This window comes from Pseudopipra pipra, chromosome 7 (assembly GCF_036250125.1).
Source record: "Pseudopipra pipra isolate bDixPip1 chromosome 7, bDixPip1.hap1, whole genome shotgun sequence".
Lineage (NCBI taxonomy): Eukaryota > Metazoa > Chordata > Aves > Passeriformes > Pipridae > Pseudopipra > Pseudopipra pipra.
In genome coordinates, this window is record NC_087555.1 from 5,168,910 (window position 1) to 5,187,878 (window position 18,969).

At 44.7% G+C, this 18,969-nt stretch overlaps 1 protein-coding gene across 26 annotated transcripts in view; it reads left to right on the forward strand.

Moving 5' to 3' along the window:
• The first annotated feature begins 6,312 nt into the window (after positions 1-6,312).
• Positions 6,313-18,969, forward strand: part of UNC80 (unc-80 homolog, NALCN channel complex subunit) — a 120,526-nt gene continuing 107,869 nt past the window's right edge. For 4 of the 26 annotated variants that reach the window (XM_064661887.1, XM_064661888.1, XM_064661890.1 and 1 more), the window contains exons 1-7: positions 6,313-6,712; positions 7,985-8,033; positions 13,003-13,159; positions 14,046-14,344; positions 16,140-16,263; positions 18,020-18,093; positions 18,596-18,735. In XM_064661887.1, coding sequence (XP_064517957.1) covers positions 6,621-6,712; positions 7,985-8,033; positions 13,003-13,159; positions 14,046-14,344; positions 16,140-16,263; positions 18,020-18,093; positions 18,596-18,735 — 935 coding nt within the window. In that variant the 5' untranslated portion in view covers positions 6,313-6,620. Of the gene's footprint in view, positions 6,713-7,984; positions 8,034-13,002; positions 13,160-14,045; positions 14,345-16,139; positions 16,264-18,019; positions 18,094-18,595; positions 18,736-18,969 lie in introns of those variants that run through there. The other 22 variants (XM_064661873.1, XM_064661878.1, XM_064661867.1 and 19 more) reach the window with 11 other exon arrangements.

Genomic DNA, 18,969 nt, shown 5'->3' on the forward strand with positions numbered 1-18,969 from the left:
TTGCATATGTGGGTTTCCTCTGTTTGTGATATAGCTCCTCCAGCATCCAGCTGTGCCCTGAGGAGAGAGGTACCATGCACCTGCTGGTACTGCAGTCAGTCTGGCCAGGAACAGGCACAGCAGATCCAGTCATATTTCTCAGCTAATCCCTGTTACTTTTAGCCGGAAGAATCAGTTTTTATGGCTGGCGTCCAGTTCTGCGGGGCAGTATCTCCCTGCTGTGCGCGTGTTCCTTCATGGAAAGGGTAATTGTACATTGGAATGGGCTGCCCAGGGAGGTGGTGGAGTAACTGTCCCCGGGGGTGTTTAAGGAAAGACTGGATGTGGCACTGGTGACATGGTCTGGATGACATGGCTACCTTGGACTCGATGATCTCACAGGTCCTTTCCAACCAAACTGATTCAGTGAGTACATATCCCTCACGCTGGGGTCCTGGCCGGGGGTGAGGTGTGGCATCACCCTGCACTGAGCAGTGGAGCTCTCCAGGCATGGAGGGCACACGAGGGAGGAGGTCCCACTCCCAGTGCACGGCGTGCCCTCAGCTCCGAGGGGAGTGTGCCACACACCCCAGCCCCGCGGTGAGCCCCGCGGTGAGCCCCGCTGTGAGGGCCCTCAGCGCCCAGCCCTGTGACACAGCCCCAGCCCCGAGGGGAAATGGCCACCCCGGGCTGTAAATAGGGCGGGGCTGTGCCTGTCCCCCCCCTCATGAGGTCCGGGCAGGCGGATGGGCGGGGTCGGGTTTAGATTCCTGCAGCTGGGGGCTGCCTGAGGTCGATGGGAGCTGCCTGGGGGCCATGGGAGCTGCCTGAGGGCCATGGGAGCTGCCTGAGGGCCATGGGAGCTGCCTGAGGGCCATGGGAGCTGCCTGAGGGCCATGGGAGCTGCCTGAGGGCCATGGGAGCTGCCTGAGGGCCATGGGAGCCTGTGGACCGAAGGTAATGGGAGTTGTGAGGGGGAATGAGCTCTTGAGGCCATGCGGAAAACTAATGGGGAAACGGCGTGGAGTTGGAGGGATGCTTGGAGCAGTTTTTTGTCTGGATGCCTGGTGGGTACTCACTCAGCCCCTGCCGAGCTCGGGTCGGGGAGTCAACGGCTCTGAGCTGCGGGTGGAAGGGAGAAATCATGGAGTGATTTGGGAGGGACCTTAAAGCTCATCTCGTTCCAGCCCCTGCCATGGGCAGGGACACCTTCTGCTAGATAAGGTTGCTCCGAGCCCCGTCCAGCCTGGCCTTGAACACTTCCAGGGATGGGACATCCACATATTCTTTGGGCTACATACTTCTCTGACAGCACTGCTATATGCAACATAATACTGAGAGTACTGCTATAGTGCTACTGAGAATACTGCTATATAAAATATACTGCTGTATAAAACACACTGAGAGTAATGCTATAGTACTACCGAGTATCTTATTAGCAGTGTGTAGTAGGTGATGTATTTTATCATTTGATAGCAGATTGTGATGCTGGAGCATTGAGGTGAGTACCATTTGTGAATAAAATCTTGAATAACTACTTGTTATTGAACGTGAGGGAGGCCCAGGACTCCTGCTTCAATATTTGCTGTATGTACAGAGCATCTGTCCATCCTGTGCCTGTCACAGCTCAAGGGGTATTCCTTGCATTGTATAGGAACAGGGACATGGATCAGATCAGACGGGCAGGCAGAAGGCCTTCCACCTAGAGATATGTGGCTGTGCAGAAGTCTCAGTTGCTGGAGTAAAAGACTGTGTGGCCCTGGTGGAGGGGCTCCCAAACCTGGTTTGTGTGAGTGCCCTTACTCTGGAAGGAGAAGCATATGGTGTAGGCAGTGCTCAGCTCTCTCTGGGCAACAGAAAGGAAGACACGTTTGATAACTCAGTGGAACAAGAGATCTACACTTTCTTTTCCAGAAAGAAGGTGGAAAATGGTTTTTTGGGTGGGGTGAGGTTTGAGGGGAGGGTTTGTTGCATTTTTTCCCCCAGAGGAAGTAAAAGTTTTGCAGCTGCTACCAAAGCAGTCACATCCCAGAGCTTAAAGAGACCTGAGCCAAGGGATGATGTGATACCTTGACAGTACCTTTTTCCTTCCCCAGTCTTGTCCAGTGGCTGCACCCTACACCATTTTGTTCACTCTCACCCTGTCTTATTTAGTTTAAGCATAACCTGTGCCTGCTATGTATTTAATTGCACTTACATGGCTCTGTAAATATGATATGCTGCTTGAACATTATGCAAAGGCAATAACTTTCTTTGTGGTGACTGGTCTGCATTTCTTTTCTGTTTTGAAATTGGATTCTCAGATGCATGAGTGCTGTGCCACTCTGCTGGTTCCAGCTAAATGTGGCCCAAGGATTAAATATCTGACTGTTTTTATGGAATCTGATCTAGATAAACTATGGTCTGCCTCTGCCTAAATTCATGCAGCAACAGCAGCAAACCTGGTAGTTTTAGGAGCCATTCATCCTTGTTTCTGAACACATAGTTGTGCTGGTTTTGAGCAGGGCTGGCAAGAAAAGCTGTGAATGAGGCTTTTGAAGAACCTTGGTTGAAATGTTTTCATGCTGAGTTTAAAAGCCCTTAAAGAAAACAGAGTTTTCCTAGGCTTCTACCTGACGGACCCATAGGAGAAAAGGGTATGACAAGAACAAGATGAATGTGCCTTTACAAACAAGCTGTGTGCATCTGCTTGCAGATGCAAGGCAGTGCCTATTTGTGAGTAAAGAAATGGTTGTTGGTGGGAAAGGAAATAATTGTTCGTACAAGAAAGTGGCTATTTTTAGATAAAGAAGTAGCTGCTTGTAGGTCAGAAAGTGGCTGGAAGAAGCAATTAACTTGTAGAATAGTGAGAAAGGAAATAGCTGCTTAAGAATAGTAAGAAAAGAACTGACTCTTTATATGTAATAGGTGTTTTCAGGAAGTCTGTGCCTTCCAAGTACTTTAGCCAGTGAGAAAAGGAAGAGGTCATTATAGAGCTAGGAAAAATTAGGATAAAAAGGAGGCTACCTCCTCCCGTTATTCAAGAGATTTTCACTAGGTATGCTCAGTAAGCTCTCCCTTTATTTATGAATAAAGTTACTCTGGCAGAACTCTGTCTCCTTTGTGGACACTAAACCCTGGTGATGAGAATTTTCCATACAGGTAGAATGAGCGGCAGCTGTCAGTGCTGTCAGTGCTGACCTTCTGTGACTGGTTGTTCCAAGAGAGAAAGGGTCTTCCTTCATAATGGGTCTGTTCAGCCAGGACAGAAGCCTGCTGGCAGCTTATGGAAGACTAAGTTCCTGGCAGTGTGCCAAACAGTTGTCTTTGCTAGGATCTACAGTTAGGAGCTGTTTGCAGCTTTGCTCTTGGAAAGGCTGCTGCACAACAGAATGACTTGAGATACTTCTGGATTCTGCACAGAAAATAACAGATGAATAAGGTGTGAATACTTAGAAGCGTGTGTGGCAGGGACTGATTGAGGCTGAGAAATTGGAGAGCATATGCCTGGAAACAAGTGCAAGGCAGTGAGGTTTGAGCAGTTCCCTGCTCTGGGCACCCTTGTGTAGAGTGGGGGCTTCGTGTTCAAGTTCTGCTCAGTGTCCCCACTCTGGCACGCTGCCAGCCTTGACTGTTTCCGGATCAAGACTGAATCCTACTATGATGGATGTATAAACACAACTGTCTGGTGAATAAATTGGTGATCAAGCAGAATCATGTGATTTGGGGAGATGTCAGACTGATGCTGTCTGTAGTAAGAGAGGAAATGGGATGACAGTGTCATGGACGTCTTTTGTGCCTGAGCAGTTGGGTGGGCTTGGAATTGCTGGAGCAGTGCAGAGCAGTCTCCACTTTCCCCACGCCTGCTTCCTGAAAGCAGTGACTTCTTGCATTAGTCTTGATCTTTTTGCAGGCAGACAGACCTATGTTTCTGTGCCAGCCCAAGATGCCAGTGTAGCACAGGTGAATTTTCAGGACACCTTGCTGTTTTCCTACTATAATGACCTCCCTGAAGAGTTTGCTTGCTTCCTCTTTATCCCTACTGCAAGGGAAAGCAGGGACTGATTTGGAGAACTTTCTCTTTGCAGCATCCACTGCAGTGTAAGTATTTAGGTACAGTCAAATGCTGACTGCAAATCCAAAAGCCTCTGCTGCCAGCAGAAGTTCAATATAGAGATAAATAGAATCTTCCAGGTTTTGTGTGCCCTTTTTGTGTGTGTGGCAGGGGTTGTCTCCAAAACAAGGCAAGAGCAAAACTGGTCTCTAGCTGCTGCTAAATTTAATATAAACCACCTTTGCCACCTCCTGGGTTTAGTGATGGTTGTGGCCTGGCTGGATTGGAGAATCTGCACCACTGTGCCTGCAGTTTTCTTGTGACAGTGCTAGCTGTTAATAATATTACCTTTGCTCTCTGATTTGTTTTGCACTGGAAATTCTCTAACTTCAAACCACTGTACAAACAGAGAGATTTACGTGTCTTTTATGACTGCATGTTGTTAGAGAGCAATACTCTGCACTCAAAATGGCAAGCTTGACTAGAACTGCAATTTGCAGTTATGTTTTTGGCTACTACAAAGTATTTGAAAACAAAAATACATAGTAATTTAACATAGTAGCGATGCAGTTTCCTCTCATTGCCTGTTGGGCTACCTGAGCTCCACTCACTAATGCCCTGTGACAGGGCAAGGTGCTGGCTGTGCACAAAGAAGGAGTAAGGAAAGTAATCCTGTACTTCAAGGCCATTTGTTTCCCCCAAAGAGTCCTTCAGAGATGTAACAGAAAGCCAGGTAGAGTTATTGGTATATTGTCCTTCTGCTTTCTGAGTGACAGTTAACACTGACAGTTGTGAAGCGAGCGTGCAGTTGCCTTGTTTGTTCTCTTCTCCTACTCCTCTTCAGACTGTAGAGAGGCCACTTGGGTTCCCCTTTGGAGGCTCAGTGAAGTGCTGCTAGTGAGTTTCTCTGCCCTCTAGAACTGCCTCTGTTCAGGGCAACAATGATGTTTACCTGCATAGGTTTGAAACCAATGGAAGCTGTTGTTTTCCAAATAAATTTGGTTTGGTTTGGTTGGTTTGTGGAGCTTTGTATTCACACTTGCATTCCTGTCTACCGCTGAGCAGCTGCTGACCACACCAAGTGCCACTGGTGTTCCTGTAAATCAGGAGAATTCACAGGAGATTTCAGCTGTACTCTGGAGCAAGCTGCAGTGCTCTCTTTTACATCAGTTTCATGCTGTGTAGCAGAGCACGGGAATAATAAGCTTAGGCTTAGAAGCACAAACTGGAAACTATTGTGACTGCTTCTTGAATGCAGGAACAAGGAGAGATACCCATTAAAAAAAGAACCAAACCAAAAACCAACAAACAAACCAAACAAAATCCAAACCAAACAGATTTGAAATGCGCTTACCAGTTACTGAGAGAGTGCAAGCGTTTTGAACTCGAGGTAATTAAATATTATCACTGACTAAAATGGCACCAGTTTTGAGTGTGAGACTATACGACACTTAACATTCACATAAACCATCCCTGGCCTGCAACAACCCTTCTACTGATGTTTTATAGGGGTGTGGAGTAGGGAAACTTCTCTAATACATACCTTGCATTTAGAAGTAATTCGTTTTAACCATCTTCTCTTTGTAGTTAGCTCTCATAATATTTTATAAATCATGATTATTTTGTTCCTATCTGATCTCACTTAACTGAAGGAAAGAAAATGGTAATTAAAAGCTTTCCTGTCTGAGCAAGCTCATCCTGTGAATAAAAGGGCCTTACTTCTGTGCACCAGCAGTAAAAGTTACTGCTAGAAAAGAACCCAACCAAACAAGACAAACAAAGCCAACTGGTTCAGCATTTCAGCACTCAAATATATCCTTGTATAGCCAAGTCAAGTCTGGTGTTTAATTGGAGGCACAAGTAAATCTGCTTTCGTACTCCCCATCCTCTCCAGCTCTGTCTCAGCTCTTCTGTGTAAGAAAAACCTATGGAAAAACTATCCCAAACTTCCCTTGCTCCTACAGCCAGCCTTCGATTTCAAAGAGGGTTTATGACTTGCTTTCCTTTTTCCCCCATTTTTGAGGTAAACGAGTGTCTCCCTGTTTATTAACAGGCTGTATCGGACGCTTCGAGGACCTTTGTGAATCCAAGGAGCGGACCTCGGGGGAAGAGAGGGAGGGAAGGACGGCGGGCGCCTCTCGGCCAGCTCTGGAATGCTGGATGCACTGCGCATCCCTCTCACTGCGGGCCGGCGGGGCTTCCCAACTTGGCGGCGGGGAGGAGGCGGCGGGAGCCCTGTTGCCGCTCGCTGCTCCCGGCGCGCTGCGGGAAGTTTGGCGGGGCGGTGCCTCCGCCGCCCCCGCGCCGCCCGCCCGCCTCCCCTGCCCGTCACCGCCCGCCGGCTCCGGGCGCTGGGCGCGGGGAGCTGTCCACAGAGGGAGGTGCTGAAGGCAGGGAGGAAGCCGAGGGACGCCGACATCTTCGCTCCCCTAATTTCCTCCCTGCCTTCTGCAGCCATTTTGCACCAGCAGAGCTGGAGGGAGCGGGTGGGCTGCAGGGGATGAAGGGAAGAGGGTAAAGAGTTGCGGGGAGCGGAGAGGCAGCCATGGGAGATCCCGACTGGTGTGTCTGCTGAGGCTGGCTCACTGCAGCAGCTGTCATCAGCATCATGGTGAAAAGGAAAAGCTCAGAGGGCCAGGAGCAGGAGAGTGGCCGTGGCATCCCTCTGCCCATCCAGACCTTCCTATGGAGACAAACCAGGTGAGAGCAGCAAAGCCCTGGGTACTTGGGATATCGCTGCAACAGGGCAGTGGAAGTGGGGAGGGGGGTGCGGGCCGGCTGCTGCCCGGAGGCGGGGAGGAAGCGGTGATTGCAGCTGCAACATGCAGGCGTGAAACAAGCTGTTCTCTTTGCACTCAATATAGAGCAATTTGTGTGGATTCGGGAAGGTCTGGAGGCAGCTTGACCTAGTGGCGGTCCCAGGCAGCTTCTTGCTTTGACTTTAAAATATCCCTGTCTATGTGTCTGTATGCACCTTTCCTTTCCTCCCTGTCCCGTCTCCCTCCATCCCATCCATCCCGCCTGCCCTCCTCCCCCCTTTTAAGAGGACTCGTAGAGCTCTGGCAGCAGAAGCAGCACCCGTCAGTGCTGCACCAGACCTGCAGCTTTGCTTGTATCTGTATTTGCAGCTGTCCTGGAAGTGTCATCTATGCCTTGGGAGGTCAGCATGCAAACAGATACGTCAAAGTCTCACCTTATTTCATTGGATTGGAGAGTAATGATGTGTGAGGGGCTGGATGAATGTATGGCTGGGGCTTCATGTTCCTTGCGAGTCGTGTCTGTCTCCTGTCTCAGCAGAATTCTAAAGTGAAAACACTGTGAGAGTGGGGGGGAGGTTGGAAGATTTGAAGGTTGTGGCTCTAATTTAAAGCCTCCGTCACCAAATCCCTTTATGCCACAGTCAGTGTCCTCCAGAAAAGTAAAATAAGGTGACCTGATTAGTTTTTTTAATATTTAACTCTGATCCCATTCTGGAGAATGACAGCAGAGGGTGGGTATTTTCTACCTACAAGGCCTGCATTTCATCATAAGCCTTCTACATCAGCTGCTGTGGAGAAAAATACTTAATACAGAGCTGGCAAATGGATCTCTGGCTTAAAATAGAGGAAAAGCAAAGTTCAGTAGTATATAACACATTTTAAACAGAGTATATTGAAAATCTTTCACTGAGATAAAATGGCTAAAAATTATCTGATGGAAGATTTTATCCCTGGGGAACAGGATTTCTCCTGAGGGTTGAATTAACAGCTTCTTGGCATATCAGTGTGGGTACTTTGTCTTCTAGAAAAGGTAACAGCATTTTTTCAGATGTTATCAACAGGTATCTGAACATAGTTTTGGCCTTTTGTCTTCCTTTACATTAAATTTCTCTGTGTTTTGCCAACTTTTTGACATGAGAAGAATCCTAAAAATAACTAAGCAAAATCCACATTGATGTACTGGGTTTCTAACACTTTTTCTCCCTTCCTTCAGTGCATTTTTAAGACCTAAACTGGGGAAACAATATGAAGCTTCCTGTGTGGTATGTACCTGTTTCTCTTTTTCAACTCTTGTTAGTGACTAACTTTTCATGCAACTTGATCTGACCATGGTGGCCGATAAGCTTCTCAGCTTATCCCTGAAGTGGATTTAGTCCATTCAGCTTAAATCTGTACTTCTATGACTCCTGTTTCTAACTGTATTTCACATAAAACCTCAAGTTACTGTCCAAATGGAGGAGAAAGGGAAGGCATGCAGCAAGTTCAAGTAAGATGTGTATCTAGAGAATTTCAGAATTCCTTGAATGGTTGCTGGTCTTTGGATTACTTAAAGTACATTAAGCGGTTGCAGCCGAACTTGACAGAGTGGAAAAATTTGGTCTGGACACATATCTTAGTAGTTTAAAGTACTTAGGTCTCTCTGCAGCAATTTTCTGACTTCCTTCTCACAAGATATTAAGCTGGAGAAGCCTTAGCTATTGCTGACTCATTTTCTTCTTAGAAAACCATAAATTTTTCAGGGTTTTTGCTAGATACCAGATAGTGATAGAGGACTGCTGGCTTAGTGTCTCAGTGAGTAAAATGTACTGCAATTGTAGCACATGGAGCAAAAGGCATCGTCACTGCCTGATGCCATTGTCAATTTCTGGTTGCTGAGAGGCTGGAAAATGGAGCTTGTTGCCTTGTGTCCTTTACCAGGAGCCTTGGCAGTGTGCAGGAGCCATGCCTTGGAGCACCTCTCCTCCGAGGCTGTGGCCCCACCTATGAACGCATACCTGTTACTGTTGGGTAGAGGGACAGTTTCCTTCTCTGTGCCTTCTCCATGATGTATCTGTCTGTCTGTGACTTCCCTGTGCTTCCTGCTGTGCTGTTGGCATTAGGTCTTCCTCTGTGTCCTCCAGGCTGATTCTAAAGCACCTTTCTTCTAAGAGCACCTACCAGGATTTACTAAGCGTAAAAAATAACACCAAAAAAACCCACAAGACAACATAAATCACGTGTGTCAGCCAAGGGAAAGGAAGGTCTTAAAAAATCCAATTAATTTCCACCCCTTGAATGAAGAACTTGATTCTTCTCCAGTCCTTAACATAATCATTAAATTATGGTAGAAAGGTTTCAAAGGTGAGGCTTAGTTTTGAGCAACTGATACAGCCTGATATGCTGCATCTGCCACCTTCTCATCATCTTTGCTCCTCAGTTTCCTATCCCTGCTGGTGCACAGGAATGTCTGCCCACATCAACGCGTTCTGTATTATCCAGTGGAGTAGCAGGGTGCTGAGTGCATGAGTGAGGCAGGGTTTCTGGAACTTGACAGGTACCTGACTTATCTTCTGAAACATCCAGCTGACTGTCTAACACCCCTGTATTGACTAATGTGCCTGAAAATACTGTGCGCCTGTTAAATGATCTGTCCTTTTAAAATTAGCTAGCCAGGATTGTTGTAGGCATGTCTATAGGCTGCTAACTCTCTGGCAATGCAAATGACACCACGTCATGCAGTATTCTGTTATTATTCTTGGCTCTAAACTTGCTGCGGTAGAATTTGCTGCATATTGTGCATTGAGGAAGCAGATGCTGGAGGCTTAGATTCAGTGAGTACAGCATCTGGTGTGCAGGAGCAGATTGCATTGCTTCTTTGAGCTTTGCTTTATACCATAATACTTGAAGAAAAACCCAGCCCTTTCATAGCCTTGTTTTCCTTACATGAACAATCACACTGACTTCAATTAGTCTATGAATAATAGCTTCTAAGCTGGAGATAAATACCCTCCCCCATACATTGTCTTAAACTGTTTAAATGCATTTGTGCCTCAGTATGGATTTAATGTTCTTCCTTCTCTCCATTCTGAAATTGTTCTGTCCTGACACAATGTCATTCCTGATGTGCATGAGTCAGAGCTGTAAATGGCCTCATAGGAGTGCAAGTGAGTGCTGTACAAAGCTAATGCATTTTTGGGGTGATGGTAAGGAACTTAAGGGTATGTTAAATTCTTTTACCCTGGATTGCATTGGGCATGGAAGAACACAAATGTTTTGTGGAGGATCTTGCAAATGCAAAGTTTACCTCTTTTCTGTTTTTTTTTTACTTGTTTTTGAAAATGTAGTTATGTGTTTTATTGTTATGAATAATTAAAGTATAGATATGGAAAGTTCAGAAGGAGGCCACCTTTATTTTATCCAAACAACGGGCCTGGTTGCAGAAAACTGAGTTTTTAAGCACAACAGTTTTCTGTAAATAAAGTGCTTGGCATCTGTATTTCATTACTCGCTAATGTTTATACTATTGCTGTGTTTAGTAAAAAATGGAACCTTACAATCCCTTGTGCTATGAACTCCTAGGTTAATGTTTTAGATCTTTCTAGGAACTCCTCCTTGCTCAGTGGACCTGCCCCAAACTGACAGTACTGTCTGCCTGCATTTCAAGCTCTTTCCAGTCAGGCAGAAGTTACTTTAGTGATGGTCTCGGCTTTTCACTTGAGCTTTGGAAGAACAGGACTGTAAGGTCCCCTCCAAGGACACAAATCCAGCTCAAAAAGCACTAACCATTTCTCCATGTCTCTGCCAGAGTCCTTCTGTACAAAGCTAAGTACTGGGCCTTGCTCTTTAGTTATTTTTTTTCTCCACATGCAGTCCCATAGGGCTACTCCCTGGGAGGACACCTGCAGTTCCTCTGGCACTCCTGAGAGGGTGGGATGGGGGGTGCTGAGCTTCTGAAGGTTCTGTCTGTCTAGTGAGGGCTGGGGGCCTGGCTGAGCCCTTGCTGCCTTATGCAATTCATGCAGGTAGATCTTCCCTGGGCTTAGAGCCAGGGAATTTCATGTGACTCAAGCAAAGCTGTTTATGAAACCATGGCAAAGCCCAGCCAGAATCTGCTCTGTCCTAATACTCCTTGTCTAGGCATCTTCAGGCAGCTACCTGTTCCCATTCCAGCAGCAAAGGAACACACAGACTGACCCTGGTCACAAGGTATTTGACAGTCCCTTTGGTTCTTGGTGGAGAAGAAGGTAAAAGGAGTGGGAAGGCAGCCAGAAAAGGTTGACTGCCATTCCCTGTGAAAACAGATGTCACCACCAGGCTAAAAGGAAAAATGCTTGTGTAAGTGGGCCTGAGGGAGCTGAAAACAGAAACAGAGCATTGCTGAAAGGGGCTGCCCTTTCTCCAGCCAAGATATAAACACTGACTTCCCTCACTACCACCTTGGCACATACTCTTTATTGGCCTTTGATGTGTGGGGTGTCTGAGGCATGAACAAGCTTGCTATAAGTAGGTAACTGCTTTCTCAGCCAAGCTGCAGCCCTGAGGCTGCAGCTCCAGACATCCCCATAGCATGACAATATCTGTCTTCTGACTGACTTGCAGGGAGCTTTTTCAGACATTCTCATTCAGCCTTGTCATTGAAGCATGTAAGTCTTCCCAGCTGTAGCAGCAGTTGCTCAGTTCATGTGGGTCTTCTGTCTCAATGTCTGTATATTTTTTGTAGCAGGTCCTGAAAGTTAGAGTAGAACTGCAGCAATCCAAAAGGAAGGCTCTATAGGAGCAAATGCTAACCCAGGGCCTTGCATCTTCAGTGTCTGGTGTAGACAGAAGCTGCTGTGAGCTGGACCTTTATGGAGAACCCCAGGCAAATTCCACAGGAACACTTGTCCAAAGAACTGCATGTTCTTATTGGTCTGCTTGGGACAGTTCTCAGTGTGGGGACTGATGCCAGTTAGTTCCTGTGCTGGCAGTACATCCACAGTAGTAGTTACTGTACCAGGCAGTGCCTGTAGCAGGCAGGAACACTCAGTGGTTTCCATACAGCAGCTTTTGTGTTTGTGTTTTTCTGGTAGCATGCAGTACTTCTGTGTCAGATACTTGTGATCACATAAGCTGCTCCGGAAGCTAATCTTTCATTAGGGTACAGAAATATGTTAGGCTTTCTGCTCAGGCCAGGAAAGAACAGCGGAATCTGGCAGATAACCATGTAGGGAAATCTTCATGTGTGCTCAGAGGCCCAAAATGTGGTAAATGCAAGACTAATTTAAAGATATAATTGCAAACTCCTTGGCTTCCTCTTGAGTTTCTGAAGCATGCAGAATGTGGACCACAGCTTCCAGAAGGCAGTTTTGGGGGAATTTCTCCCTGATGCCATTGAAGTACCCGGGAATGAGACCTTGAATGGAAAGCCAAGGAGCAACAACGTGTTTTTGTCGCACTGGTGAAAGAGCTTGTGACCAAATAGGTAGTCATGAGGCTAAGCTGGTATATGGCAAGGACATGCACTGTCATTATCTTTCCTTTAGGAACTTTGGAGAAGGAATATAGCTGCATTTGTGACCTATAATGAGATCTTTGTATCTGATCAGAGCAGCAACTTATTGAAATTTTTGGAACAATTAGCAATAAGGAGCTTCCATAGAGATTTCAGAGGCAGATAGTCTTACTTTTTGTTGCTTGAGGTAAAAATAATGAACTTGCTGCAGCCATCAGCTCTCTAAGTGTTCATAAAACCGTTACATCATGGCTAGACAAAAAATTTTGTACAGTGATTATTTTTTGTGACAGGATGTGAAAACATTTCCTAAGGCTCATATACCTTTAACGGGTTGCCCTTTGTGTTACACTAAACTGAAAGAGCATGTGTGTTTGAGAAGAATATCCAGCACTCAGCTCCACAAATACAGGCTTCCTTAGCTCCTGTGACTTTCAACAGGATTACTTGCATGCCAGATTAATACCCAACATAACAGTAAGTTTGGCTTGATGTCAGAACTTACTAATATACAGGTTATACTTGCTTTAACTCTCTGTATTACAGAAAATATATTGTGTGGCCCTTTTGCTTCTTAGTCAAGTATGTCCAAATGTCTGGTGAACTTTAGTTACAGTCTGTGTTTTTCAGGAAAAATATTACAAGATGTGCTTTAGTTATATAATTAAATATTACAGGTTTTTAAAAGAGTGTTCTATGTGCTGGAAGGAATATGCAGAAACAGATACACAGTGTCTTTCTTTCCTTGTTCTTGCTTTTAGTCTTTTGAAAGAGTTTTAGTAGAAAACAAACTGCATGGCCTTTCTCCAGCTCTCTCTGAAGCCATCCAGAGCATCTCTCGCTGGGAACTCGTCCAGGCTGCGCTCCCGCATGTGCTGCACTGCACCGCAACGCTGCTCTCCAACCGGAACAAACTGGGTTAGTGCTCCTCTGAGGGTGTTGTCAGTCAAAATGTGACATTCTGATGCTCAGGGTGCCAACATATTCTAAATCCTTAGAACCCCAGTTAGTTCGTTCTGTGGCTTGTCTTTCTTGTGGCTTGTCTTTCTTATTTACAGCAGGGTAACCTGTGGGAGCTTCCCCAGTGAAGGTAATGGCTCGATGAGCTGAAGAGCAGTTCAATAACATTTTGCTGGTTATTTTCCAGAGGTAATAGAACTTATTTTAGAACAACCACCCAGCAGACATGGGTTCCTTGAAGGAATATGTATTTCTTTCAGTTGTCAATTGCAGCAGGTACTTTTAGTATCTCCAGTTCTTCTTTTTGTTTCTTTTTTTTTCTTTTTATTCAGATCAATGCATGGGATTCTCAGCAGATAAGTCAATCAGACAGTGAGGACAGAGGTCCAAATAGAACTTACTTTTAGTAAGTCTTTTACTGATTGATTTCAGCCAGGAATTTGCTTCCCGAGACATGCCAGTTGGAGGCATTAACAGGACACAGCTTGAGCACCTTGCAGTGCTCACTTCCATTTTATCTTATTCAACAAAGTCAAACAGACAAGACTGTCAAGTTGGCTGCTTTTGGGACCACTCTATGTCCATGCTGCTGTCCATGCCCTGCAGCTGACATTGCAGGAACTGGACTGCAAATGCTGTGAAGTAAATGGAGACTTGTGATTTAGGAGATTTCAGGAGGTTTCAAACATAATGAGACAGAATGCTGATGCTTTTAATGGTAGAATTTTAATTTTCAAATGCTTATCAGGAAATTGGTTGTCCAGTTTCCCGTGCAGCTCTGAAAGTCTCAACAGTAGCATTAATGGTAACCCTGTGAGATACAGTGATGCATTTTTCCACACAGGGCATCAGGATAAGCTTGGAGTAGCTGAAACAAAGCTTCTTCACACTCTTCACTGGATGCTGCTGGAGGCTCCTCAGGACTGCAGCAATGACCGATTTGGAGGGGACAGAGGCTCTAGCTGGGGAGGGAGCAGTAGCGCCTTTATCCATCAGGCGGGAAACCAAGGATCACCGGGACATCCCCAGCCCAGCACCACAACTGATGAGGAGGAGAATAGCAGAAGGAAGTTCTTCCAGAACTCCATGGCCACCGTGGAGCTGTTTGTCTTCCTCTTTGCTCCCCTTGTCCACAGAATTAAAGTAAGTGGAACGCTGATGGGGTGCTTGTGTGGAGTGAGCTCTGAGCAGGAAAGGAATTACTCTGCCTTTGTGATTGTTATTTAATTCAGCCTACAGTGCACATTGGGGGACCACTGGAAATGTTTTAACAAGCTGGCAGGATACCACTGCCATCAGGAAGAAGTCCTTCCAGTGACATGAGCAATCACCTCAGCATCAGGCAGGCACAAAGGAAAATAAATCTGAAGTGAGCCTTTTTAGCCTTTGGGAATGTGAAAGATCTGTGGCCCCTGTGAAGTCTCTGGGATCCAGGAACCTGCAGAAAGGGTTGTGAGCTTTGGCTTGCACCAGTGATTCTCAACCATTGCTCAGAAGGGCCTTGCTAGTTTTTCAACTGTGGGGCTGCCACTGGGATTTGTTGTTGTCATTACTAATCATCTTGATGCTAATTACCAGGAATGTGTGATGGTGTTATAAGCATGGCAGTAGCAAAGGCAATGGAGCATTCCTTTGTTCTGAAGTTGGAAGCAGGCTGCAGGCTTCCTGTCTGCCGGGGTCGCTCTATTGATTTTATGCTGAGTGCATCAGCTTTGCAGAGTGGTGATGAGAAGGCATTTTCTGCATGTTCTCCTGCCTCTCTGGGGGGCTGCAGTTTTTAGCCTTTATGTTTCCAACTAGGCCTTGGGAAAGAGTAGGTACTTGGAAAAGGTCTATAAAGTCATGAAGTGATGGGGCTGTTATCTGTTCTAATCCTGCCTCCTATGCTGCAACAGTTGAAGAAGATAAGAAAGAACAGGAAATAAAGGATAATCTTTTGATTCAGGCAGGTGAAAGCAAGACTGGAGAAGTAGATTCTTTCCCTACTTCTGCTACTGAGTTCCAGTACAGTATAGCTCAATTTATTTAGCCCAAATTTTTCATAATTTTTTTCTGTAAGCTACTGGGACAGGACAGGAAGAAGTGGTTAATTCTTCCCAGTGCTTACACACACAAATGTGGGCTGCCCTTTGAATGAATTAAATGAAACTGGAGGTAGACCCTGGCTATTAGAGAGAAGATTCCCAATCTTCAACATTAATCTTTCTGGGATGTTGTTTCCCATTTATAAGATGGGGTTAATATCAGTATCTCAGGTTTATCTTGAAAATCTCTGAGATCTCTGAAATACTGTGGTGATGAATATTGAAAAGCCCAAATTTGCATGATTTAAGCCAGTTGCATACGTAAAGCAATGATAGCATCACTGTAAGTAGTGTCAGTGTTTCTGTATTGACATAGCTCAGGTACCAACAGTGCTAATGATATCAGTGATGTATTATACCACTGCTTCATAGTAATCTGTTACATGTTTCCTCAATTTCTAAGTAATGTTTTAATATTTACTATTCTTATTCTTTTGGGGAAAAAGTTCAAGTCTTGGAGCGTAAATCCTAAGGTTGAGGTTGAATACCAAACATAAAGTGACTTTATATGGTTAAAAGAGATGCTTTCTGACAGGAATGGCCTTTTCTTTTACAGCTTAATGTCCTAGGAAAAACAGGGTTCCTTAACTAGTATAGAAATTTCATTTGGAAAAACCTTCCTGTGTGTTTTTGTATTGAGATTTCACTGTGATTTTTCATTAGCCACACGTGACATGTATTAAGTCTGCTGAGTGTTGTCAGTGGTCCCCGAGTTAGCATGTACCCACTGCAGAACTGCACATGGTGTCACTCATCTCTTGTAGGACCTGTGCATCAGAGAAATTACAGTCCTCACAGACTGGAAACCACATTCTTGTGAGCTGGTGTGCCACCACATCTGTTTCTCTTTCTAGGAGTCCGACCTGACGTTCCGGTTGGCCAGTGGCCTCGTTATTTGGCAGCCGATGTGGGAACACAGGCAGCCTGAAGTTTCTGCCTTCAATGCTCTTGTAAAGCCCATCAGGAACATCGTTACAGGTCTGTGACTTTGCTGTGGTAACGTAGCTCCTGAGAGCTGGGAATGCCTAATGCTGCCTTACATTCTGTAGTCATTGTATTTGAAGGAATTAGTGAAACCTTAGAGTAGTTTAAGGTTGTTTCCCCTCGGGAGTCAGCTGACATTTGCCTAATAGTTGAATAGGAGAGAGCCATCACAAATAGGAAATGAGAAACTCCTCAGTAGAGTTATCATTACCTGTCGGCCTCCTATCTCTGTTTCACCTCATCTCCCTCAGTTGCTAAGAAGGGGAAAGGCAGTATCTCTTACCAGTCTGATGTGGGTGAATTGAGCTTTCCCAAACTGGCACTGAACAAAAGTGAACAGTGAAGAACACATGGTTGATTCTCCTCCTATCTAAAATTTGAATTTCCCCATGTTATGAAATTAAAAAAGGTAATTTCAAGACTCTCCAAAGAAAGGCCTAGGTTGTGAATTCACTTCTGCATGCTGGAAAGGGTTGCTCTTCCTTTGTGTTTCAGCCATAATGAGACTGGAACTGGGTGCTTAGGCTTCAGAGACTTTGGCTTCCAAGGCCTAGTCCCAAAAAACTTTACTTTTATGTTTTTAGACAATAGTTTTGCATAATTTCTACAAGGTGGTGCATTGAAAGTGAGCTGGATATATTGCTGTAGCATTGCTTGCCAACTCTCAAGAGCATGGAGCTGTAATTTTCATCATAGTGTAAATGTAGTTTGCCAAATCAGATTTTTCTTAAAACTAGTAATTTTGTTCTGAAGGTTTTGTACACCTTTGGAACATCCCAGAATTGAAAAGATTTGAGTATTTCAGATTATTTAAAACAGTCTTTGACATCTAACACTTCATCCCTCTGCTTCAACTTCTGGAATTAAAATATAGGATTTCAGCCCTGGAACTAACAAAAGGAATTAGTCCTAAATTTTCTTTGACCATTGGAATTTTTCCTGTAGGTCTGTGTGAAGTCAGAAAATTCCTAAAAAATAACTTAAGGAGTAAAGTATGAAAGGAAAATGCTCTGTTATGTTTTGAAAGCATTTTCAGGAGGACAGAAATAGTAATTGGAATGAGGTCCTTTATATCAAGGAATATGCTGCTATCTTAGCATTATCTCAAACTGGGATCAAAAAAAAGTCAAATTTACTTAAATTTTCCTTCACACAACAAAATATAATGAAGAAGCTTTGCAATGTTTTGTTTGCAGTCAGTCTAAATCACATCTGCACAGCTTTCAATGTGACAGGATTTCAAGAATAGTCATCCTAGTCAGTGTTATGCCCTTGTTCTGCTACAATATCACTGACCAAACTTTCTCTATGATATGTGTGTTTCCTGTGATGAAAGCATTTGGCAAATTGGAAATCCCAATACACTCTGAGAGATGTAGCCTAGAAAAGGACCTGAATATATGTGCAAATAGGAGGGAAAACTCCAAAATGAAAGGGACTAGTATGTACAGGAAAACAAAATTTGATGGCAGATGGATTTAGGATAAAATTTATATTCAAATTAAATTTTAAAGAAATAGAGGTTTCCACTAGACAGTGTAGATGACAATGCAATGGAAATAACTGTGCAAAAAATTCAAACAGTCCTTTTTTTCTTTTTCCTTTTTATGGCTGTGGCTGATGCCCAGAAAGTCTGCAGCAGAGAGAGGCTGCTTTGGGTTTGGTTTTGTTTTCTGGTTTATCCTTTCAGTGGTACATTATAATATAAGAGGTGTTTCCTGAAATGTTCTGCTTTGACTTCTTTTCTCAGCCAAGAGAAGTTCTCCCACCAACAATCAGAGTGCGACTTGTGAATCCCCTAATCTGGACAGTGGCCATACTGAGGTGAGTTCTGTGCTAAGGTTTGACAAGCTTGAATAAGGAGCTGAGAGAGGGGGGAAACAGAACTTGCTTTTACCACCCTAAAGTATTCCATCTCCAGAAATTACAGTTATTCACAGTTCTTCCAAAGGCTCCCAACCTAGTTTGCAGTGGAACCAAAGGGTATTAGGTGTAGTTGTCTGGATCTTCTTGTCCTTATCCTGTCTTGTAGGATGGAAATCTGATCTTGCTTATGTTGGAACTAGATCTTAAAGGCCCATTGCAACCCAAACCATTCTATGATTCAATGATCTTACGTATTTTCCTGGGCAAAAGCCCTGTCTTACCCTTTGCCTGTGCAATGCCCAGTACTAAGAAGCCCCAGGCTTGCTCAGTTTCTCCATATTACCATGGCATTGTGGTGGAAGTAATGGTCATGTCTAAGCACGAATTGCAGTTATAAAGCTAATATGGGAGAGATAAGTATGTTTATATACCTCTTTTCTTTTATTACAACCATCCAAAGGGACTGCAGGTGGTCTGTGAGACAGCACGGCCAGATTCTGTACCTCCAAAGGCTGCTGTTTCAGCATGTCATCGTGGAAATTCCTTGGATGGAAGCATATCCTCCCAAACCTCTCAGGAGAGAGGTACTGCACATCCCAGGTACAAACCCCCTCAGGAGAAAGTTAGGCTGGTGTGAGGTCATACAAGTCCCGTATCTTGAATCTGCTGTTGTCTGTGCATGATGAGCGTGCTTGATGTTTATCTCAAACTCTTAATGCCACAAATCTCACTTCTGGGTTTTGAACAGGGTGGTGACACAATGCCACTTCCATTGAAGAAATCTCTAGCTGATCTGATGGGACAGTTTCTTTAGTCTTTTCTAGTGTGTTGGTT